We start from the raw sequence: 26,457 nt of genomic DNA, 5'->3' as shown, positions 1-26,457 counted from the left end.
GCAAGTTTTACGTAGTTCAAAAGACTTATATAAATCTATCTATATTCATAGGTGGTACACAGGGACACAACTACAATGGCGCGTAACTAATATGGCACGTAATATTTTGACAAAAGATTACGACAGTTTAAAAACCTTTTGAAAAAACAAAAATTTGAAGTTTAGTAGATTTCGTCTTTAGAAATCAGATTTCAGCAGGAAAAGATAGCAAATTGTTTGCGGTTAGAAGACAAGCGACAATGAAAATCTATATATAGAAGCCTGCCACGTGCCAAGTGCCGGTGCCTGCTGGCTGGTAATTGCAAAATTGTTGGTATATATTTTAAGAAGGGATTACGACAATTTAAAAACCTTAAAAAAGAAAACCAAGACTTTGAACCTTAGTAGATATCGTTGTTAGAAATTGGACTTGCTTTAGTAATCAAATATCTTTAATAATCAAAGACAACCGACAATGAGAATCCATATATAGAAGCCGGCTGTGTGCCAAGTGCCGGGGCCCGGCGGCAAAGCCGCGGGGCTCAACGTAGGACTTGCACTACACAAGCGGAAAATTGAAATAAGAATAATTTAGTTTTAAAAGCTTGCATCAACACTAATATATTCGCATTTATTGCTTGCTATCACTAGATCAATTTATCAGATTAATCTAACAGATAACTAGTTGCTATTCTGAGCTTCATTATCTGTCATTTCAAAAAATTATGCCTTGCATCTGAACTGTTATTGGTGTGTAATAAAATTTATGCTTGAACGTTTAACATAGTTCGACTCAAGAAATGATGAAAGAGGTATGTCTTTGGTGCTGTAAGTGTAGGACAATAATTTGGCCTGGGCATTATTCTTTTTTTGTCGAAAATTAATATCAATGATGACGTTTGTAAATACAAACATAATCTTGTTCCCAAGTACAATAAAGAAACGAAAGCATGTTATTGTGTTTTCTTTACAGAAAACTGATGGAAAGGATGGAGAATATGAAAAGGCTGGCCCTTGGAGATGGGATTAACGAATGTTTACTCTGTGGAGAACGATTCAACTTGTTTACCTCTGCTTCTCAATTGAAATGTCACGATTGTAAAAAGGTAAGTACTTGAAAACCCATGGATTTAGATTGATTGTTTCTAAATTAACCTTCGACTTATTGTGCAATTTAATGTCATGTCGTATCGGGTGTTTTCTCACTTTTTCCACAAATGTTGCTAAATATTACCTGAATAACGTCAGGACATTTCACTTATTGTTTTTATTTGTTCTAAGGCTTAAAAGGAATAATTTATATTTATTTGAAATTATTCAGCTCCTCACTGTATATTTTAAGCCAAAGGAACTTCGGAAAATATGTCTTATTCTACAAAGATCGTCTATTCCAGGATAATAGTTACTGATTTGCACACGTATTTTAACATTTCGCATATCCACCCATCTTGACTAGACAGTGTTATTTTACTTAAAGTGTATTTTCCCCCAAACTCTGGTTAGATTTACAAAGGTTGGGTTTTGACTGAGAAAATAGCTGTAGTTCTATAATTTTGTCGGTGCGAGTGTCTGCCACTATCAGTTCTCTTACAAAAAGATATTATTTTATTCTATAAGGGCTTGCTTTTTGAGTAAAAATTTTATTGCTTAAAGCTATTTCTTAATTATTTTTTTTGAGGTGACAAGCCTGGAGATCAAAATAAGATATATGATTTATCTTAAGAATTGTATTGCTATTTAAGAAAGCAATCCTACTTTTATTTAATCGCCGTGGCTTTACCAAAGTGCCTAAATAAAAAAAATTAAGTTTTTCGAAATTAAAAGTAGTTAGTCCGGATTGCAGCGGTAGCTAGCATCTAGATGGCAGCAGTTGCTAGCAACCTAGTAAGATGCGTTCACGATCCATACCAAGAAATACAATAGCCCATAACTCCTAAAAACACGGTCATATCGAAACAATAAGCATACTGTTGGAACCGCCTGGTCTGATAACCCTATGTAGGAAACCTATCGCCCCTTGCCTTGAACAACAAGGAAAATGACTGAAACAACGACATCCTACCTCTAAGGCAATTTTTCTCCGTTTTTTTCCTCTGCATAAAGCAGTGCACTAAAACTTCATAGAGAGCTATTTAATGGCTCATTTAGAAGGAACTTGCTACATCTAGGGCCTTTTGTAATGAAAAATAGTATTGAAATAAAACATTTTTGTATAACACTGGGGTAACGCATGTTATGAGCATCCTCTTGCATACGAAGATCAAAATAGGATTTCAGCATTATAAAACGGATCTAGATATGTCTGTATAAAATGTAATATTTTGTTAGGGATTTAACAAAAAATCTGATTTTCTAATTGAACTAAAATAGCCTAATTCCTGAAAACTTTAAATGTAATGATTTTTCACCTTTCAGTTCAAAGGTATAATTGTCTCCTGGAACCAAACTTTTTTTTTCTAAACTCCTAAAGTGAGCATCTTTATAACGTTGTTCTGTATTTCCACAGAAGAAAAAAAATCAAGATAAATTTTATTTTATATTTGTTTTTAGTTCAGAATCGCTAAAGCTATTATGTAAACTATAGAAATATTTATGGTGTCTCAGCAATAATTTTATTTGTTAATACAAACTAGAAAAATAACTGAGAATTTTAAAATAAGATTTTTTTTTCAATTTAATGAACTCGACACGTTATTTAATGGGTAGAGCTTTACGTTAAAAAGACATGGTTACAAGTGAATGAAAGAAAAGAAAGAATAACCGAGAAAAGTACAAGAGCCGAGCAATCCAAATATCTACTGAACAATAAGTATTTCACGAAAAATAGAGATATCATCGTGAAATAACAGAGAATTAATCAAAAAAGTCTATTTAAAAGAGGAAAAAGGTAGCCGAAAGGAATAAAGCTCAAGCACAAAAAAGAATGGTTACTAAGTTATCTTGTGATCCAGGTTTTAAGAATTATATAAAAGATCAGTAAAGTTAAATATAAGCGGGGATTATCTAGGTTTCATTGGTATCATGGTTGTAGAGATAGCTGAAACTTAGTATGAATAAACCAAGGCACGTAATGGTTCTGATTAGCTGCCTTATTCTCTGATATTCTATTTCAAAGCAGAAAAAACCGTTGGCTTTTTCCTGTTTGCAATTTTTTTACAATAAAGAACGGCGTCTATTCCATAGTAACTGAAATGCCAGTTATAAAACTAGAAAATATTGCGGAAATTTAGATTCCACATTTTCCCCGTTTTTCTCCTCTTTTTAGCATAAAAAAAGAGATACGACAGAATAAACACCAGTAAGCTAACAGTTTTCCACGCAATTGCTACAGCCGTAATGGCTGTAGGAAGACCTAGAGCCATAATGGCTGCAGGAAGACGAAAATTTGCAATTGCTGCAAATGCTAATTCTACTTAAACGAATAGACTACGCGAAAAGTGTTTATGAGTAAAACAAACATAGCTAATTGGGTAATTGTAAGCATTTATTTATATGTTAACACGTTTGAACTAAAATTATGTCGCTTACACCAAACTCACATTGATATGCTCATTCATTCTTGGGGCTTTGTTAAAATGGCTCTTTGTGAAAGAGCCATTCCAAAGAGAATTCCAATGTACCTTGTCTTATCAGTTGTTCCCGAAGCGTTGGAAGCAAAAAGTCAAACTTAAGTGTACAGAGCTGGAGTTAAGGATGGGGCTGCCCTCCTTATATATGGAATACTTTCTGTTCGTCCTAAGTTTAAATATTATTCTTTATGTTAATTAAAAATACTTGCTTTTTATTTTCTCTTTGTTGTTATTGCTATGTCCAGGGTTTCCATGCGAAAACAATGGGCCCGCCTTATTTACTCCAGTCGGACATTCCTTGATGATAAGTCGTCTAAAAATTTTAGTCCCGTTGCCTATACAAGTCTTATGTCCTCTTGAATAGATTTTTCAAAATTTAAACGTGAAAACAACTTTCATGGAAGTGGCTATGTCAAAAATCAATTCAATTCTTTTATTTTTACAACAACAAAAAATATAGCTTTAACGAATTTTATTCAATTGTAGTTTTTTTTCAAGATTAGTTAATTAAAAACTTCCAAATTCATAACCTTACTTTTCACTAAAATGCAGTTCAGTCATATATAGAACTTTTACAAGAAATTCCTAAGAAATCCGCATTTGAAAGTACATCCTGGGGTAATGGTTATAAGTCTTATATTCTACTTAAAAACGAATGTTTTCAGAACATCATTTAATTGAAATTACAGAATTGTATTTGGTTCTTCCAATTGTTTATACATTGATTTCATCTTGCTAATCCAACTATTTAGACTTTGCTAAGTTTAAATATCTAACTAAATGGAAAGTATACGAATGTTTTACCTGTTTTTTTTTAACTTTACATAATAATGAAAAATACATATTTTGTTTGATTTCCTAAGTAATACTATCTCTTCATTGTGTTTATTTGTCCCGTTTTGTTTCCGTATGTAAACCTTTAGTCACACGTGTTTCAATGCAAATGGGTCTCTGATCTTTAGAAATGCACCGCCTTTTAAAAACTGATTCAGAAAGGCTTTTCGGATAACTTACAAAAAGTTACAGATATTGCCATTGAACTTATAATTTCGAAAAAGTATTTCAGATAAGTTGAGATTTAGCTTCCGATTTCCATATCTAGAATATGGCTAGAAGCCGGAATAGATACAATATTTTTTTGGAACAATAAATTCAAATTTCAATCATTTCAAAATACAGACAATAAAATAAAAAATAAAAAATAGTTTTTTATATACAATATAAAAATATAGTATATACAAAATAAATTAAAGAAGCCCTGAAAAATATAAATGTATCTCAGATAAGAGATATGTCAAATCTTCTCTTATTTAAAGTTTTAAACATATCACAAATATATATCGAAGTGACGTTTTTTTAAGGGAGACTAGAGTGTGAGATCTTGTGACAAGACAAATAAAGTTATGACAGTCTAGTGTCCTATCTGGAAGCAAAGATGAACATAAAAGAGTTTCAAAACCACAGTCTTGTCTTTTATTCAATAATGTACACGAAAAAAGAATTGGAATAATATTCAAAGTTTTTCTTTTTTTAACAGACAATCCTTTCCATTTTCCTCTATATGACGGATAAAATCAGTCATATTTTTTTTGTATCAGAGCAATATCTAATGGGTTTATTTCAGCCACAAAACACACTTGTGCATCCATTTTTAATCGACTCAGTGGCGGAAACTGGGGAGAGAGGTCAGCAGGGGTAATCCGCCTTTGATTTTGAAAAGTGTCGTTGAAAAAAAAAATAATAAGAAACGTTTTTCACCTCCGGACAGAATTTTCATCTTCAACTGTAGATTTGCTCCACTGTATAACTTCAATATTAATATTTAAAACTGTTAGTGTTAGTTCTTCCTTGATTTTCCTAATACCAATCAGAATGAAATTAATAATTTTGTTAAAAATGCTTAAAACGTTGAGTTTCAAATTTTTTTAAAACTGTGAAATTTGTCCATCTGCTCCGATGCTTTAAATGAAATTTCGTAATCTACGCATACCAAAAGTCATTAATATCAGTACGGAAAGAGACTATTTCCAATCCACTGACTGACCGTATTTCAAACATTAGGCTGTACGAAAAATGTGGTTCAAGCCCGCTTTTTAGGGCTATAATGAAAGAAAGGTTGACTAAGAAAGTTAAAAAAGGAGTTAAGGAAGGCTTGAGTAGAGCCTTAATTTACTTGACAACAGCGTTAGATTGTATGTTGACATTGTTAGGACAGCTTGACAAGGGATCTTAATATATGACCATCATGCAAGTTGGGCGGAGGGGATCAAATTTTTTATTATCTGCATCTTTTGAACACTAATATGTTTTAGAACTAAAATTAAAAAAAAATTTCGGACAAAAAAATTTTCGGACAAAAATTTATAATATTTTGTCCGAAACAAAGGTTGTCTCAACAAGAAGACTGGAATTGAAAAGCCCATTATTTTTATTTGTTGTTGTTGGCAACACTGTTTTGCATGCTTTGTTATCACTCATCATTAAGTTTATGTTTTGATACCGTGTTTGTGTTTTCCAGGTTGTGTTTTGTGGTTTAAATTCGTAAATGTCGTATAAATGGGTGGTAAATTTGATCCATAGTAGATTAGAATTCGGGATTCGTTTTGAGACACTCTCTAACTTCAATGGCGCATGTCGTCTAGTAATAAGAACATTTACTACTAGATTTGTTTCGCAGTTCTTCGTCGCGGTGTCAAAACGTGCGTGGTCGACACTGTCATAACTTTCGACACGTGGTCGCCTTTATATTTGTCTACATTCCCTAAAAATTATGTTTCTGCCACCTAGCATTAAGCCTCCAAATGTTCTAGGCTAAGTTCTACAGGCTCATCCTGACTAAATCCTTGGTATCCTGAATTTCTCTCTCCTTCTTGGTGACTTCTTACTAAATTGTGCTCGCTATATTTGGTCTTTGGATACCTTGAGGATATTTCAAAGCCGCTTAACTTTCTTTTCATCGTATGGGAACTCAGGACCCTGAGTGGACTTAGACCACTTCACTCCCAAAGAGAAGGATTGAGCACCTCAATACTGAGGCCTTTTTCCATCCTCTTCTAACAATTCTCCGGGGAAACACTGAACTTATTCTTCCTCGTTTTTTTTTGTGCCCATTCTTCTGTAATATAGAGAACTAGCTACAAAAAGGGGCTCAAAATAAAAATAGCAAGCAGATTTTCTACCTGTATATGTTTTACTATCTTTGTTATATACTTTTTTAATTGTGGCTACATAAAAGAATATGGGAAATTGAAGAGAAGCTGGACTTATGCAATTCAGAGGAGTGTGTTCCCTCTTAGTTCTTTCTCAGTTCACACGATAAATTTTAGTGATTCAAAACCACTCTGATGGGGGTCAGCAAGTCTTGTGGCACAATGAAGATAGTGATGCTTGGTTGCGTCTAATATGCCGAAGATTTTAGCCATGTATAACCCGTAAGCCAGCATACTGTAAGACAAGCTTTTCCAGAGCTTAGAGAAACTTAATTTTTTTTAAAGTTTTTACTGGCACTAGCACCTAGCTGAATGTGAAACATATTTTTTTTTAAATCTTTGATATTAGACGAAAAATAAGATATCAACGGCTCCAATTTCTTCAGATTATTTCTGCAACAGAAGAAAGATGTGACACATTTTGAAAAAAAATACAGAAATATTAATCTTTCTTGAAAATCCCGCAAGATACGGGAAAACTGTTGGATGCATGCGATCAGTTGTTCAGCTTTCAGTATTGAACTAGCTTTCATGGTGTCAACATCTAAACTAGTCGACTATTTTTCATTTTCACGTACCTGATAGTCTGAGGTATGAATTTAATCCCACTTGCTAGATCTCGCAGTATTTGGCAAAATACCAGTTTTAATTAAAACTTGTGTGACGGTTTATCAAGGTGTCAACGTCTATTGATTTCGCATATTTGATATTCTGTGGACTTAAATTGAATGTAAGGAGAGAGGGAATAAACAGAGAGGAAAGAAAAGGAAAAGAGAGGGAAGGTGGAGTAAAGGAGTGGGGCAGGTTAATTTTAGAAAGCATTTGGTCAGTGTAAAATGGAAGACAAATTAATTTTGAATCCTGTTTTGAACTTTTTAAGCCGATCTCTAACCGATGGAATTAGGCAAGAGTTAATCCAAAAGGCAGCTGTTGCTTATTTTGATTAAATTAAAAAAAACAAGTTTTTTTTTAACAGAAAGTAAGGAGCGGCATTAAAACTTAAAACGAACAGAAATTACTTCGTATATGAAAGGGACTGCTTCCTCATCAACGCCCCGCTCTTTACGCTTAAGTTTGACTCTTTCTCTTAACTCTACTTTTTCAAACAGTAAAAAACTTAAGCGTAAAGAGCGGGGAGCTGATGATAGCAGCAGCCCCTTTCGTATACGAAGTCATTTCTGTTCGTTTTAAGTTTTAACGCCGCTCCTTACTTTCCTTTAAAAAAACTTGTTTTTTTTTAATTTCTGAACGTTTTTGAATCAATGCATGTTTTGATTTTGGCTATCCGCCGATGAATAACTAAAACAAAATTTGCATATTTATTTTTTTTAGCTAAACTGCTTTCTCATAGTTTTGATTGAATGATTTTGAGAATAAAAGGAGCGGGGGAGAAGGCCTAGTTGCCCTCCGATTTTTTGGTTACTTATAAAGGCAACTAGAACTTTTAACTTTTTACGAAGGTTTTTATTAGTAAAAGATATACGTAACTTACAAATTAGCTTACATAACGAACTTCTGTATTCTCATGTTTTTATTACGTATATGAGGGGGTTTTCCCCCTCGTCAATGCCTCGCTCTTTACACTAAAGCTTAAATTTTGTCTCAATTTCTTAAGAATGACCCCTGAATCACAAAAGCCATACAACAAATAGTTGAAATTACTAAAAACACTTTAGTGTAAAGACCAGGGTATTAGGAGGAGGTGAGCCCATCATATGCGTAATAATTTCTGTTCGTTTTAATCCCCAAAGACATAGTTATTATGGTTTTCGACTATGTGGAACAAAATGGCTATCTCAAAATTTTGAACCGTTGACTTCGGGAAAAAATGAGCGTGGGAGGGGGCCTAGGTGCCCTCCGATTTTTTTGGTTACTTAAAAAGGGCACTAGAACTTTTTATTTCCGTTAGAATGAGCCCTCTTGCAACATTCTAGGACCACTTGGTCGATACGATGACCCCTGAAAAAAACAAACACGCACCCATGATCTGTCTTCTTTCAAAAAATACGAAATTCCACATTTTTGTAGATAGGAGCTTGAAATTTTTGCTACAGAGTTCTCTGATACGCTGAATGCGATGGTGTGATTTTCGTTAAGATTATTTGACTTTTAGGGGGTATTTCCCACTATTAACCAAAATAAGGCAAATTTTCTCAGGCTCGTAGCTTTTGATGACAAAGACTAAATTTGATAAAGATTATATATTTAAAATCAGCATGAAAATCCAATTCTTTTGATGTATATTTTAGCATCAAAATTCCGTTTTTTAAAGTTACGTTTACTATTGAGCCGGGTCGCTCCTTACTACAGTTCGTTACCACGAACTGTTTGATTTAAAGGGCGAATTCGTTTCCACGTTCATTTCAATGAAAAAAAGCGGATCAGAGTTTCAACTAGATACTAGATATAAAATTTAAAACAATTAAAGGATTCCTGGAGCGTACCTTCCCCTACCGAATTCCATGAAGAAACTACAACCGATTTGACCTATATAATTATAGTATGAATATCATTATAAAAAGCACTAAGTCTAATTTTCTTTTTCAATGATTTGTCATTCATTCGAGAAATTATATTCACTTTATATCTATCTTCTTATTCTTTAATGATTCCATTTAGGTCCTATTTGCTGATTTAGAGGGTGTATTCATTTCCACTTTCAATAGTTTTAAAACAACAAATCTAATCTTCTTGAACTGATAGCTTTTAGGAAGTAAAAGCACCTTAAATATCAGGAAAAAAATTGACTTGAGCTAATGTGGCGAAATAGGAAGCACAGAACGTTTTTTAATTTTGCCATTAACTAGGCTAACATTTTTACTTAATGACAAGGTTTTAAAGGCAGTATATTTGGAAAAATATTAATGTGGAACATATTATGAAGTGTAATTTACCCCTATTTATGTCGCTTCTCTATGTTTAAAACCAACGTGGTTTAACTTAAAAAATTTCTGCTCAAAGTGAAGAGCAAATTTGAAACTTACACACGAGCAACAGTTTTAAAGCTACTTAATTAATTATAGTTTTTTTCCAAATTATTGTAGGGGAGCAACTGCCCACCTTGCTCCTCTCAACGACGCCATTGGCCTTTTTGTTTAGTTAAACATCAGCTCAACATACCCTGATAGTCTTGACTTTATAATCTAAGCCGTTTCTGAGATATTGCTGATACACTCTATTGATAACCTGCATGCACAGTGTTTTTTTTTTAATTTAGCCTAACACTCCCTTCAACAATACCTGAAAGTTTCACTTAATACAATTAGCCTTAGTAGGTACTAAGACTAGTATATACCTTTAGCCTTAGTAAGTTCTTAGCAGTACTAGTAGCAGCAGTAGTAGTTATAGTACTACTGGGAAATTAATGATCCCTCCTTTTGACAGCCTGTATACGCATTGAGTATTTTGATTAAATTCAATATCCCTTTGGAAAACTCCTGAAAATTTTGTCTTAATACCCTTGCCTTAGTACTACTACTACTTGGTAGCAGTAGTTGTACCAGTAAAAATAGTAGTAGTAGTTTGCATATAGTGCCTTTTGGCTGGTTCAACATCCCACTAAACGTGCACAAACAGTTATATCTTAATGGTCTAAGTTGTTCCTGGGATACAGCTATTATGCCCTTTTGATAACCTGCACCCTCATAGTGTGCTTAATTTTTGTGCTACATTCCCTGAAATTTTCACCTTAGTACCAATAGCTTCAGTCGTATCAGTAGTCGTAGTATCAGCTATAATATTAAAAGTAGTACCGATAGTAGTAGTAGTTTGCACTTAGTGCCTTTTAGTTAGTTCAACATCCCCCTTAACATGCCCTGAAAGTTTCAACATAATACCCTAAGCCGCTCCTGGGTTGTTGGTGAAACCCCATTTTTACAACCTACATGTTCATGGTGTGTTTTGACTTAGTTCAACATCCCCCTAAACATTCCCTGAAGGTTTCACTTCAAAACCTTTAGCCTCAGTAGTATTAGTAGTCGTAAAAGCAGAGGCAATAGTCATACTAGTAGCAGTATGCAGATCAAGATCCTCCACAGAATGACCTGAAAGTTTCAACTTAATGCTCAAATCTGTCACCGAGAAACTGATAATATGCCCTTTTGATAAACTGCATGCACATAGTGTGTTTGGTTTAGCTCAACATGCCCCTTAACATTTTCTGAAAGTTTCACCTTAGCACTCTTAGCCTCAGTAGTCGTATATTATAGTAGACATATAGTAGTCGTAGCAATAGTGGTAGTATGTACGTAGTCCCTTTTGATTGGTACAACAGCCACTCCCCCCTCCCTAACACACCCTGAAAGTTTTAACTTAATACTCGAAGCCACTCTTAAGATATTGCTGACACGCCCTATTGACAACCTGCATGAACATAGTGTGTTTTGATTTAGTTCAGCATCCCCCTAAGCATTCCCTGGAAATTTCTTAATAATACCCTTAGCATCAGTAGTAGTAGTAGTAGTTGCAGCAATAGTAGCAGTAACTACACTAGTAGTAGTTGTAGAATGTAGATAATGCCTTTTCATTAGTTCGACATCCCACTCAACATGCCCTGAAATTTTCAACTTGATACTCTAAGCCTTTTGATAAGCTCAACATTACCCTCAATATGCCATGAAGCAGCAACTTAATGCTCTAAGCTGTTCCTTAGGTATTGCCGATACTTAATTTTGGTAACCTGCATACACACAGAGTGTTTTTATTTAGTTCAGTACCCCCTCAAAATTTACAGAAAATGTCAGCTTAATACCCTTATTCTAAGTAGAAGATAGTAGACGTTCAGTAAAAAAAGTAGTAGTTGCATGCACATAGCACTTTTTGGTTAGTTCAACATCCCCCTCAAAATGGCCTGAAAGTTTTGACGCAATTCTCTAAGCCGATCCTTAGGTATTGCTGATACACCCTTTTGACAACTTGAAGCAAATTTTGTTTTGATTTGGTTAAAATTCATCCTAATAATTCCCTGATATATTCACCTTAACGCCATTACTGTCAGTATTAGTTTTACTTAATTCAGCATCCTCCTTAACATACCCTGAGATTTTCAACTTGTGCTCTAAGTCGTTTTTGAGATAATGCTGATACACCCCTTTGACAACCTACATGCACATAATGTGATTTTATTTTGTTCAGAAGCCCCTCAACAGTCTCTGAAAATTTCACCTAATACTCTTAGCTTTAGGGGTAGTTGTAGTTGTAGCAGTAGTAGCATGCATATAATATCTTTTGATTAGTTCAACATTCTTCTAAACATTCCCTGAAAGTTTCATCTTAATACCCTTACCCACCGTAATAGCAGTAGTTAAACTAGCATTAGTAGCAAAAGTAATAGCAATATGAACATAGCGCGTGTATTTTTATTTCAACATTTCCCTTAACACTCCCTGAAAGTTTCAACTTAATACCCTAATTAGTTCAGTGACATAGCTAATGCGTCCTTTCGAGAACTTGTATGCACATAGTGTGTTTTGATATAGGTTAATATCCCTTCAACATAAATTCTATATATATAAAAATAAGTTGTTTGTCTGTCTGTCGACTGACGTCATTATAAGGATTGAGCTGTATGTCGTCATGAAGTTAGTTGTCGTCATGTTTTTTATGACGATGTTTAGTATATGACGTCATTATAAGTATTTAAGGAAATCGTTCAAAGACAAATTTGTAAAATGACTGAAGAACCTACAATGGCAACAGCCGAGGAAGCTGCTCAAAGAGTCTATGCCAAAAGACTTGCGGCTGATAGAGAAAGTAAGAAAAGAAAGCGTGCCGAGAAATCACAAGAACAGCATGAAAACAGGCTTGCGGCTGATAGAGAAAGTAAGAAAAGAAAGCGTGCCGAGGAATCACAAGAACAGCAAGAAAACAGGCTTGCGGCTAAAGAACGCAAAACCGCGCAGTTAGATGACAATCCACCTGGACAGCGAGAGTCAAAACATATCAAAACTGAAAATGATAGCGATGATGATTGGGTTTGGGATTTTGACTTGGACAAGGTCATCAATGCCTACCAGATTTTAGTTAAAAAAACAAAGGTTCGGCGATATGTATTTCATAGTGACGCTGAAAAATAAAGAAGAAAAAGAAAACTGAAAAAAGAAAAAAGGTAAAAAACTAAAAAAAAAAAACTAAAAAGAAGAAACACTCAAAGAGAAATTACAGACCGGGACACAAATGACGACGGGGACAGAGGGAATATAAATGACGACCGGGACACTCAAAGAGAAATTACAGACTGGGATACCGGGACACAAATGACGACCGGGACACAGGGAATATAAATGACAACCAGGACACAGGGACACAACTACAACGGGGACGCCGGGGGCACACGGGGATATATAAATGACGACGGGGACACAAGGAATGTTCGGTTAGCAATCACCATCAACAAAGCTCAAGGGCAATCGTTAGAAAAATGCGGTATAGATCTGAATACGGATTGCTTTCCCATGGACAATTATTATGTTGCATGTTCAAGAGTTGGTAAACCTGACAATCTATTTGTATGGACAGACAATGTGACAGCAAAGAATGTTGTATATTCGCAAGTTTTAGGTAGTTAAAAATATATATATATCTATCTATATTCACAGGTGGGACACAGGGACACAACTACAATGGCGCGTAACTAATATGGCGCGTAATGACTTACCTGCGGGGGGGGGGGCACGAAGCGCCACCCCAACAGCTAGTATATATATACATATATATATATATATATATATATATATATATATATATATATATATATATATATATATATATATATATATATATATATATATATATATATATATATATATATATATATATATATATATATACGGCTGGCCGACAAGGACAATCTTTGGCAATCTGTCATCCTTCATCTGTAGAACGTGTCCTAGCCATCTCATTCTTCAGGCATTATAGCCTTAAAAAGCAGAATTGAACCACATTTTTCGTAAAGCTTACTGTTTGAGATACGGTCAATCAGTCGGGTACTACCCAAAACAATCCGTAGACCATTTCTCTGGAAAACATCCAGGAAATCTAACTACATTTTTCGGAGCGCCCTCACTTCAGAACCATGCTTGACCATTGTCATCACTTAGCTTCCAATATTCTAATCTTGGTTCGTAGAATATTCTTCCTATTCTTCCAAACTTTTTTAATTGTGAAAAACACCCTGGACCTTTGCTATTCTACTTTTAACATATTTACTGCAGGCACCATCTTTACTAATAATACTTCGTAGGCAAGTAGAACTATCCACTTGATCGCTCTTCTCATTACCCACAATTACGTTTTCACCTTTTCTGTGCTCCCTAGGACAAAGTACATCAAAATGATTCATGTAAATGGGGATAGAACGCAAATCTACTTAACTCCTGATTTAATGAGAAACTAGCTACCAGCCTCATTTCGTACCTTAACTGCCGGAATGTTATTCTCATATTTAGTACTAGTCGCTTTAACATATTTATCTGGTATACCATACAAGGACAGAGCCTTCGCTAAAAATCGTCTATCAGCTAAAGCAAAGGCTTGCTCATAGTCTATAAAACTAAGGACTAAACGCGTTTGATGACCAAGGCACTTCTCAATTATTAATCTAAAAGAGAAAATTTGGTCGACGAATCCTCTACCATTCCTAACACCCCACTGTTCTTGTCTTAAAATTTTGTCTGCAGCATTTCTAAGTCTAAAAAGCATCATCATACGAATTACAAAGTATTTGCTTCCCGGAGAAACCGGGCTAATGCCTCTATAATTACCACACTCACTCTTATCAACTTTCTTATAGAGAGGTTTAATTAGAATTTTCTTAAAATTGCTATGTATTTCCCCTTTTTTGAAAATCACATGCATAATCTTCAGTAACTTGATAAGAGTACACTCACTCTTATCAATTTTCTTATAGAGAGGTTTAATTAGAATTTTCTTAAAATTGCTAGGTATTTCCCCTTTTTTGAAAATCAAATTCATAATCTTCAGTAACTTACCTCTAACTTCACAACTACCATATCAAAAAAAAATAAAAAAAAAGCAACTCATTTTTCACACTATCATTTTTTAAAATCCTCTGGCCCTGTAATTAATTTTTCCTCACAAATAAATCTTCCTTCACATCCAGTGTCTACTTTTTCATTTTTTCTTCACAACTACCATATCAAAAAAAAATAAAAAAAAGCAACTCATTTTTCACACTATCATTTTTTAAAATCCTCTGGCCCTGTAATTAATTTTTCCTCACAAATAAATCTTCCTTCACATCCAGTGTCTACTTTTTCATTTTTTCTATATATTTTCCTGTAACTCTATCACAGTTTAGTACATTCTCAAAATGTTTTGCCCATCTCTCTTTAACTCTTTTCTTCTCACTAGTTGTTGCCGCATTCCTACCTTTAACTGGGACAAGTCGAGATTGATAATCCCTCTCAATTTATTAACATGTCGATACAATATTTTTCTATTACGCCGTCTGGCTGCATATTCCAGATCTTTAGAATTTTATTCATGGGCTCCACTTCACATTTTAATACTTTCTCCCCATCCTTTAAATTTCTCTTATTTTCATATGATCTATCACTCAAATAATTCTTATACAGGCCCCTGCTCCCCTCTATTCGACATAAAACATTTTCGCTAATTTTCCTGTCTGTGTTTCTAATTTTCTTCCCTAGAAAACCATCAACAACTTCACAAACTATTTTGCTAAAATTATTTCATCTATCTTCTCCATTGTCAGACTTTACTCAGTTCTACTGCCAAACTCTTTGCTTAGTATCCAACTGTCCCTAGAAAAAATCTCTCCAATTTCTATCCTGGATTATACCAAGGACATAGCTTCCCGGAAGGTAATTATCCTTCCTAAATTTCAGCTTTAAATAGATGGAAATATTTACTTTTAACATCAACAACAGCACTCCTATTTGCCAAGTATCTTGTATCGGTCCCGCCAGTCTTCGGTTTACACTAAAATAATCAATAAGGGTAGTTGTCTTACCATCCTGTGAATCAAACAGTTCGTGGGAACGAACTGTAGTAAGGAGCGACCCGGCTCAATAGTAACCAAAAATTCTAAAAAATAGAATTTTGATACTAATAGCTACATCAAAAGAATCGCATTTTAATGCTGATTTTAAATATATAAGTTTCATCAAGTTTAATCTTACCCATCAAAAGTTACGAGCCTGAGAAAATTTGCCTTATTTTAGAAAATAAGAGGAAACAACCCCTACGAGTCATAGAATCTTAATGAAAATCACACCATCAGATTCAGCGTATCAGAGAACCCTATTGTAGAAGTTTCAAGCTCCTATCTACAAAAATGTGGAATTTTGTATTTTTTGCCAGAAGGCAGATCACGGATGCGTGTTTATTTATTTATTTATTAATTTTTTTTGTATGTTTTTTTCCAGGGGTGACCGTATCGACCCAGTGGTCCGAGAATTCAGTCCTTTGCCTTTGTTATTATTCAAGCAAACACTGTTTGCCTTTTTCGTCCACTCTCCCTCCATTTTGAATTGTATTGTCTTTACGTATAAAGTTTGCTTTCAATCTATGACAATCTAATGGATTTAACTTGCAAAGTAACAAGATAGTGTTGAATCAAACACTAACTTAAAATGTTAATGTAATGCTGAAATTGTTTTTTGTTTTTCCCGTGGAGAGTAGGGGCCTCTAGGGACGGGGAAACTATAGCCCTAAGAATAAAAACTTCAATAGTTTCTTTAAAATGGATTTTATCGCATGAAGTTCTACCTTCCCCTAGGACAATTTTTAATCTCCCTCTTCTACTAAAGAAAGACTGAAATATCATCTCTAACGAAGAACCCGATGCGTTAGAGATTCTTTAACAGCTTTTAAATGAGCATGTAAGTCTAAAGGATGAGTCCGAGCATCCGCTTAGAAATTTTTCAATCTGCAAATTCTTGATATACGACTAGTTGCTGGATCTAATGGTAAAGTATTAAAATAGAAGTCAATTAGACACAATTCTTTAAGCTGATTTCATATTGGCTAACGTATTACTTTTGACGGGTTGATATGTAAGTCGTTCAGAAATCAATTAGTACCAGATTATATTCTTTTCGTTTCTTTAAGATTCTAGCGTCAAACAACATGGTTGCCAGGTAATTGAGTATTTTCATAAAGAAATTCTTTTAAAATAAAGACATCACCTTAAAATTGAAACAAATACAATGGATAGTGCACATTTTTTTGATGTGACTAACTCTATATTTTTTGCTATCGAACTGACATATTTAAAGAGACCCATTATACCAGTTTCAGAAACATTGGAGGCTCGGTTTTTCTACTTTTTTTTGTCTATGTTGCCTTACATTCTCTCTGTTTCTGAAGAACATTTCTGGCATGCACTTAAGCAGAAGGGGGGAAGGGGACTTCTGGCACAGTCTCTTTAGATATACCTGAGTCACTGTTTTTCATGTCATTCACTTGTTTTTAGAGGTTGTGAAAAATGCCCATTCCCTCTAACCCTCCCTCCCACTAAAAAAAGTGATTTTTGAATAATCAACTTGGTTGAAGTGATGAAAGGCATGAGAGCCATGGTTGGCATAAGTTTTTCAGAGTTGTATGTAAATGACTCTTTTCCATTCTTGACGATCACGTCTATCATCCATCCTAGGGAAGAACTAAGGTAGATAGGTATACAGTAAGGTTTGATTCAAATGGTCTATCAGTTCTTTGAGACACTTGAAGGCCATTGATGTTGAGTCCTCAAATAGAGAGCCAAAAAATTGTTTGATCCTCGTTGTGCGCATCAGTTTTATTTATCAAAATATCTGTAAAACGCAAACGGTAAAGCAGAATTTGCATTTAAAAGACATGATTTAATGTACAAAATAAAAAAAAAATCAGTAGAAACAAATTTATTTCAAGTTTCAACTACAATTTCTTCAACCTGACTCCTCACAACAGATGCAACGTCACGTATCACCTCAGGCAATATAAGATCTTTGATATTATACCCCAGATCAATACTTGCCTCATAACATTTAGTCACAGTGGTATCAAAAATCATTATCTGACTTTGGGACAACAATTCCACACAGTTTCTAAGTCTAATGATCACTTGTCTCTCAGGCAACGGGATTGGGTTCAAATTTTGGACATATCCTCCAGTGCTCTCGTCTTCGTTCATTGTCGGTCCAACGAAAATATAACCATTGCTACCAATTATAATGCTGGCCCCATAGGGAAGATTATGAAAATTCAACTTGCTTGTTTTAATTAAGTGCGGAGGAACTTTGACAAGAATTCCCTAGAAAACATTGCACAGTAAATTATGCGGAATATTTTTTAATTAGAAAATGTCTACTTAAAAAGCTACACAATTGAACAAGAATAATATATTAACTCAAATAAGAAGAAGGCATCATAGTGGTTGCGAATTTAGAAAGAAACAAGTAGAGGAGTGACAGAGAAGGAAAGAGGAAGGAGAGGAAAGATTCAGAGAGAGAGAGAGAGAGAGAGAGAGAGAGAGAGAGAGAGAGAGAGAGAGAGAGAGAGAGAGAGAGAGAGAGAGAGAGAGAGAGAGAGAGAGAGAGAGAGAGAGAGAGAGAGAGAGAGAGAGCGGGGGGGGGGCACGATATGACGAAAAACTGGAGTTTAAAAATCAATGCTTCTGATAACGTCGAGGACCAAATTATTAATGTTTTTCCTTGTTCTTTTATTGGTTGATTACTAAAATGTAATCCTAATAGAAAATTTTACATTGATATAATATTTGAGTCTTTATCTGTCTTAGTTTTTGATTAATCAGTTTGTTAAGTCGTTCAATTTTTTTGGCAAAACAAGGCTGTTTTGGATTTTTCAGCAATAGAAATAGTTTACGGTTAAGGTAAACTTTACAACGGAAGTTTATATGCGAAACTCAAAAACTAATCACAATTGTTCTACCAAGCAACAATTTTCACCATTATACGCATTTTCTTTGGGTGATTTCTTGAAAAGTAATTCCTTATCAGAAATACACAAAAAAGAAACACCAAAAAACAATAAAGAATGATTACAAAAAATATACGCATTATAAAAAAATAAATAAACATTAAAATTTAGTACAAAATAGCATGATTGTCCAATAAAATTTAGATATACATTTAGCAATCCCATAGACAAGAGCCGCGATCACACCGAAAAAATCAAACAGTTTGGCACGAATGAATCTCGTATTGATTAGTTTCTAGATTTATAAAAAACTTTTGTTCTAATGCAGATATTAATATATGAATACAGACTTAGAAAAATGAAAAAGGTGATTAGTCAATAATTAATTAGATAATTAAAGCTTACTGATGATATTTGGCAAGTCTTTGGAGAAATACCAATGCGACTATTTCAGATTTTATTTATAGACATACCTTCGATATGGTGAAAGCAAAGCTAAAATTTGGTTCTAAATCAATTGCACGAATGCATAGGAACGGGGAATGAATTATCGATAATAATAAGTGTTACAGAGAGATGTGCAGAACCTTTAGAAATTTTTTAGACCGTGATAAATTTGTAAGAAAGGATATAAAAAAGATTATTTTTTTTTACAATTTGGAAGTGAAAGAAGATTCATTCAGCGATAAGAGGGAGCTAAATGAGCTAAGAGGGAGCTTTCTTGGGATGGATAGTCGTGAGCCCCTTCTTAGAACTTTGAAGTCGACGTCGAAAGAAATATAGTAGCACTGGCAAATTTTGTCCGGAAGGGTGTTGTTATTCAAAAGTCGATTGTTACATAATTTAGTTTGTTTGTTGTTATATATGTATGTATACGGCCTGAAAAATGGCTTTAAATACAGTCATTCATTCATTCATTCTGCGATAGAGATGTTCAAGACTGTGCTAAAAGCATTGAATAATAGTAAGATCTCAGGTGCTGATAGTGTGGTAAATGAGTTTTTGTAATATAGGGGGTTGCGAAAATAGATATAAATAACTGAGGATTATGAACATGATTTTTAAAAAAGGGCAAGTACCTAACGATTTTAGAAATGCTTCGATTCAACCCTAGCCTTTACAAGAAAGGTGATAAGAACGAGCGGGGTAATTATAGAGGCATGAGCGTGGTATCTGTAGGGAGTAAATTACTCAGCTTGGTGACACTTGTCAAACAGTTCGTGGTAACGAACTGCAGTAAGGAGCGACCCGGCTCAATAGTAACCGAAACTCTAAAAAACGGAATTTTGATACCAATAGTTACATCAAAATACTTGCATTTTAATAAGTTTAAATATGTAAGTTTCATCAAGTTTAGTCTTACCCATCAAAAGTTACAGGCCTGAGAAAATTTGCCTTATTTTAGAAAATAGGGGAAAATACCCCCTAAAAGTCACAGAATTGTAACGAAAATAACAACATCAGATCCAGCGTATCAGAGAACCATTCTGTAGAAGTTTCATGCTCCTATCTACAAAAATGTGGAGTTTTGTATTTTTTGCCAGAAGACAGATCACAGATGCGTGTTTATTTTATTATATTTTTGTTTTTTTTCAGGGGTAATCATATCGACCTAGTGGTCCTAGAATGCCGCGGGAGGGCTCATTCAACAAAAATTTAAATTTCTAGTGCCCTTTTTAAGTGAAAAAAAATTGAAGGCTACCTAGGCCCCCTCCTACGCTCATTTTTTCCCAAAGTCACCGGATCAAAATTTTGAGATAGCCATTTCGTTCAGAATAGTCGAAAAACCTGATAACTATGTCTTCGGAGACAACTTAATCCCCCACAGTCCCCGGGGCAGGGGCTGCAAGTTACCAGCTTTGACCATTGTTTTACATATAAAAATGGTTATTGGAAACTGTACAGACGTTTTCAGAGGGACTGTCGTGTTGGGGTGGGGATACCTTGATCTTCACGCTAAAGTATTTTTAGTAATTTCAACTATTTATTCTACGGCCTTTGTGATTCAGGGGTCATTGTTAAAAATATGGGACTAAATTCAAGCTTCAGTGTAAAGAGCAAGGTATTGACGAGGGGGTGAACCCCCTCATATACGTAACAAAAATATACAAACATAGAAGTTCGTTAAGTAAGTTAATTCGTAATTTACGTATTTTATTATTAATGAAAACGTTTGTAGAAAAAATAAAAAGTTCTAGTTGCATTTTGAAGTAACCAGAAATTGGAGGGCGATTAGGCCTCCTCCTCCACCCCTTTGTTTTATCAAAATCGTCCGATCAAAACTATGAGAAAGCCATTAGCCAAAAAAAATAATAATATACAAATTTCGTTTTAATTATTCTTGTGCGGTGACTCAAAATCAAAACATACGTTAATTCAAAAACGTTCAGAAATTAAATGAAAAAAACAAGTTTTTTTTAGCTGCAAGTAAGGAGCGACATTAAAACTTAAAACGAAAAGAAATTATTCCGTATATGAAAGGGGTTGTCTCCTCCTCAACGCCTCGCTCTTTACGCAAAAGTTTTTTATTGGTTTAAAAAGTAGAACTGTGACAGAGTGGAGGGGACAACCCCTTTTATATACGGAATAATTTCTTTTTGTTTTAACTTTTAATGTCGCTCCTTACTTGCAGCTAAAAAAAACTTTTTTTTTATTTATTACAGTAAGAGATGCTGTACATCAAGTTTTAAGAGAAGAACACCGTGTTTTTAAGAAGGGGAGAGGATGTGTCGACTAAATTTAAGATCCTATATTGGTAATTGAGATTTGTCTAAGTCACCTGACTCACTTAGCCCTTAGTTTTATAGATTATGAATAGGCATTTGGTTCAGCCTATAGAACAGCTTTAGTAAAGTTTCTATCCTTGTGTGGTAGCCTATACCAGATAAGTACATTAAAGCGGTTAGTGCTGTGGTTGAGTGTACAAGAATAATATTCCTGCGGTAGATAGGAAGTAAGATTAGAACAGATAAGGCGTTGAATTGGGAATTAAGCAGTGTTGTTTCCTAGCCCCGTTTATATGGATTATTTTGGTGGGCTTATTCAAAGGAACACGACAACGGCTAAGGGAGAGCATAGAATCAAATGAGAAGGTAAAACTCAAATATACTTGGGGAATGCAAATGACTTGAGTGTCCTAGATAAAATAAAGTTAAAAAAAGGAAGGAATTTTCGAAGATTTTGAGAGTTCAGGGCGTACGAATAGGTATTGAAATTAACGAAAAGAATAAATTGGCTCAAACTAGGGATAAATGAAAGTGAAGAGGTGACGTTGAGTAAAGAGAAGATCGATCAAGTCGATAACTTCACATCAGTATTATTAGTAAAGACGGTGAATGCAATGTTGATATAAAAGTAGAATAGTCAAGACACAGGTACCTTTAACAGTAAAATATGTTTGGAAGCAATAGGATAAGCCCCTAGACAATGAAAAATGTCTTTTTTTGGACCTTCTTTTAAACAGAAATGAAAAAAATCTTTGGGTCCTCCCAAAACTTTGTGAATTGGTACCTCTGCTTGTAATATGAACTTTCACAGACTGTGAAAGCGCTTGCTCACAAAGTTCCATTGTTCTTTTGTAATTAGCGCGTCTCTGCTCCCTAATCAACAGTCTTTAATTCTCTTTTCATTTACGTTACTTCTTCATAAAAAAGGGCGGAAAACTATCACCTTTCACGGAACTCTGTTCACGGTTGTAAGCTCCCGAGTTACTTCGTTGGAGCAAGAAAAATTTGTTGATTAGGTGTTAACAATATACAAAAGAAAAAAAGAAATCATAAATTCTTCAAAAGGGCAATATTGTATTTCAATCAAACTCTTTTTTTACAATTTGACACATCTCTACTGTCCCAACAACAGTCCTTATTTCTCCTTTCATTTAAACTATATCTTTATAAAAAAAACCTAGCACCAATCACTGAACTCTGCTCACGGTTGTAAGCTCCCAAGTAACTTCTTTGGAAAAAAGAAAATTGTTGATTAGGTGTTAACAAAGTACAAGAGAATAAAAGAAATGTCAACTCCTTCAACAGGGCCAATATTGCGTTTCCATTATATGAAATTTTTCTTTTACGATTTAACATGTCTGTGCTATTCAATAAACAGTCCTTATTTCTCCTTCATTTACGCTACCTCTTTATAATAAAAAAAGGAAAATAACACCTTTCAGTGAACTCCGTTGATGGTTGTGAGCTCCCGCGTTACTTCTTTGGAGCAAAAGAAAATTGTTCATTAAGGGTTAACAATGTACAAGAGAAAAAAAGAAACAAAAGGCTTTTACAAGAGCCAATATTGCAATTTTGATCATTGAATCAAAACTGGGAATTTTGAACATTTAATTGTGATTTTACAAGTCAAATACATCCAAGAAAAAGTTTGGACATCTGGACTAAAACAAAATTGGAGATAGATTTGTGATAGTGTTTATAACAGGGGGGAGGGGAATCTAAAACAATGAATTTTTATATCTATATTGAGTATGAATTTTCAGATCTATATTGAATTGTTTATACTGGCTGTTTATTTTTCATTTTTCTCGTTTTAGGATCGTCCACATTAAATACACAAACTTTACGCAAAAGTTCGTAATTTAATCATGCTTTGAGCTCTAGGAACTATTAATTTTAATTTTCATTGGATCGTTTGACAATAGAGATGGTCCCTACTTATTTTACATTGTTTTTGGATATACAAGTCTTTTGCTAGAGGGGATATTGTATTTAGATTTAATATTGAAAAGCTCAAGATTCTAATCTCTTTGTTTCCCAAGGTAGAGATTGGAAAATCCCCCAAGGATAGGCCACGAATATAAGTCCTTTTAAGAATATCTGACTAATTAATAGCTGATATGGAAAAAGAAATGAGGGTTTTATAGGTAACTCAGTTGAAATAGCGTGAAAATGTAATAAACTACCCAAAAAACCTGTCAAAAGAAAAAATAAAATACAACAGAAAGAAAAAATTGGTGAACCAATTCTGTGAGGACTGGAGAAAAAATAGCTTGCCTCTTTCCTCCGAATGAATTATAAATATCTTTGTCCGTACTCCTTTGAAACAACCTTTCTTGAAAGCTTTAACTAGATCCCCCAGAGCCATGAAAAAACAGGGTATACTTGCGAAACTACGCATGAAAATCGTTACCTTTTAATGAAAATCCCACGCAAGAAAAGTGATTTCTATTGTTTTTCAATATATGACGTTCAAAACATTCAATTCATGGTTTCCAACCATGGTGATACGATGCTGCACTTCTTAGTTTGGTCTCTACCACCGTTTTCACGGATGTTCAAGCTCTAACCAAATAATTAATCGTTACTTTTTCATCATTACTTTTTGCTTTTAAGGTTCATATAACAATACATGGGCACCGGCAGAGGGGAGCCAGGGGGGCCATCTCCCTCTCTGGAAATTTGGGACTATAAAGTAATTATAAGGAAACCAAAGGAAAGAGAGCAGAATAGGGAAAAATCATGGAAAAAATCTGTCTTACCCCATTGTTGGCTGCCTGCCAATAGGTTCTAATCCTTAATAAGGAAAATTCTTCATGGTAATGAATGGTAAGTAACTAGCGATCCTTGTCAATATATATATATATATATATATATATATATATATATATATATATATATATATATATATATATATATATATATATATATATATATATATATATATATATATATATATATATATATATATATATATATATATATATATATATATAGGAATAACAGACCGGGACACAAATGAAGACCGGGACACAGGGAATATAAATGACGACCGGGACACTCAAAGAGAAATTACAGACCGGGACACCGGGACACAGGGAATATAAATGACGACCGGGACACAGGGACACAAATACAACAGGGACGCCGGGGGAATATATAAATGACGACGAGGATATATGGAATATTCGATTAGCAATCATCATCAACAAAGCTCAAGGGCAATCATTAGAAAAATGCGGTAAAGATCTGAATACGGATTGTTTTTCCCATGGACAATTATATGTTGCATGTTCAAGAGTCGGCAAACCTGACAATCTATTTACATGCACAGACAAAGGGAAAGCGAAGAATGTTGTATATTTGCAAGTTTTACGTAGTTAAAAACATGTATATATCTATCTATATTCACAGGTGGGACACAGGGACACAACTTCAATGGCGCGTAACTAATACGGCGCGTAAAGACTTACGCGCGCGAGGGGGGCTTGGGGGGGTGTTGCGAAGCGCCACACCAACAGCTAGTATATTATATATATATATATATATATATATATATATATATATATATATATATATATATATATATATATATATATATATATATATATATATATATATATATATATATATATATATATATATATATATATATATATATATATTCACCGTACAAATTAGAAAGCTACCCTCCTAAATTACTACTCTGGGTACTTACGTATTATAGCGACCACACTTTGTTCTAGATCTGTAATGAAACCGGTTTTCTGTGGCCACTCAGAGATAACCAGCTTAGCCTGAGCGAGGTAAACGGTAGCTATGCAGGTATATTTTAATTAGATATTCAACAGAGGTGGTTAGGTTTGTAATACAGTGCGTTCTCATTGACATGCTTTCTACAATTCTCTTTTGTATTTTCCATAATTTTGTTACTAAGTTATTATATTTTCATCATATTTTGGGGTGTGGTCGCTATAACACGTAAGTACCCTATTCTGTTTAAATTAAGGCATTACAACTGACAACACACCAGTACTTTGAGATTCTCCCCAAAGTCTCAGGGTTCAAGTCCAAAGCTTGGGATCTTAGGAAATACTTTTCTAATCACTCTTTACCTTGAAATGCTGCACATTATGCAGTATATAAGTATCAAGGTCATATCCACCTGTTGCTACCAAGAAGAATCACCAGGAATTTATTTTCTCTCATAAAACGATTACTTATAATGTCAAAAGTACCCTGATACAACTTATAACCAGTTATAACCCTGATATAACATAAAACCAGTTGCGTTATGTCCGTACAAGTTCAACTTGTGTTTGGCACACAGTTTATCAGGTCTTCACATATTACCATCTTTGGTTTGCTAATATAATCTCTTTGGCGGTAGTTTGCAAAACAATATATCTCCCATTTCATTATTTGTGGATTTTTATTTAGTTTGTGAATAAATTTTAATCTGTATAAGAGTTAAAACCTTCAATTTAAGGTAGATACAATTGATAACGAAAAAAATTGGCATGATTAAAGTTCTAACACTTTTTGGCTAAATGATCGTGATCATTATTTGGCTAAACATTGGTTTACTCAGGATGAAGAAAGCAAATTTGCAAATGCTCTTTCTTCACGCCAAAAAATCTGTTTACGTGAATTTTGGGATAACTTCAATCAAGCTTCTGCTACGCACCATTTTATACGTACTTCACCTAATGTTGCCACTTGAGGCTTAAACCACTTTCCTTAAGTCCAGAAGCAGAAGGGGCGAGGTTAGACGTGCCTTTTTCGAGACTGAGTGCTTCCTCGCCCGGTAAGCACCTAACTGGACAGGCGGGACACATGTTACTTCTTGTAAATATATATAAAAAATCTGTAAACTAGCTAAAATAGAATAAGGAGCTTTTAAGACGATTGTTTAAACACGTAACTGGACGATTAAGGTCTCTTATATACATTTTGTCCCCTCCCTCATAAGGTTTTGTAAAACAGTTGAAAAAAATTCAGACAGAAAGGAATTCGAATTGTAGAGGTAAAGTTTAAAGAGCCAAAATTTACTGAAATTCGGATACGAAAGCAACC

The 26,457-nt window shown here is 34.3% G+C and overlaps 2 protein-coding genes across 2 annotated transcripts in view; one reads left to right on the top strand and one right to left on the bottom strand.

Annotated features, from left to right (window-relative positions):
- LOC136040017 (rab effector Noc2-like) overlaps positions 1-26,457 on the top strand; it is a 137,365-nt gene that overhangs the window by 40,303 nt on the left and 70,605 nt on the right. The window contains exon 3 of the mRNA XM_065724084.1: positions 953-1,085. Within this exon, the coding sequence (XP_065580156.1) occupies positions 953-1,085 (133 nt within the window). The remainder of the gene's footprint in view (positions 1-952; positions 1,086-26,457) is intronic.
- Positions 17,623-26,457, bottom strand: part of LOC136039880 (exosome complex component RRP4-like) — a 45,791-nt gene continuing 36,956 nt past the window's right edge. The window contains exon 5 of the mRNA XM_065723840.1: positions 17,623-18,029. Within this exon, the coding sequence (XP_065579912.1) occupies positions 17,643-18,029 (387 nt within the window). The 3' untranslated portion in view covers positions 17,623-17,642. The remainder of the gene's footprint in view (positions 18,030-26,457) is intronic.

This window comes from Artemia franciscana, chromosome 20 (genome assembly GCF_032884065.1).
Source record: "Artemia franciscana chromosome 20, ASM3288406v1, whole genome shotgun sequence".
Lineage (NCBI taxonomy): Eukaryota > Metazoa > Arthropoda > Branchiopoda > Anostraca > Artemiidae > Artemia > Artemia franciscana.
This window is presented reverse-complemented; position numbering and strand designations above follow the sequence as displayed.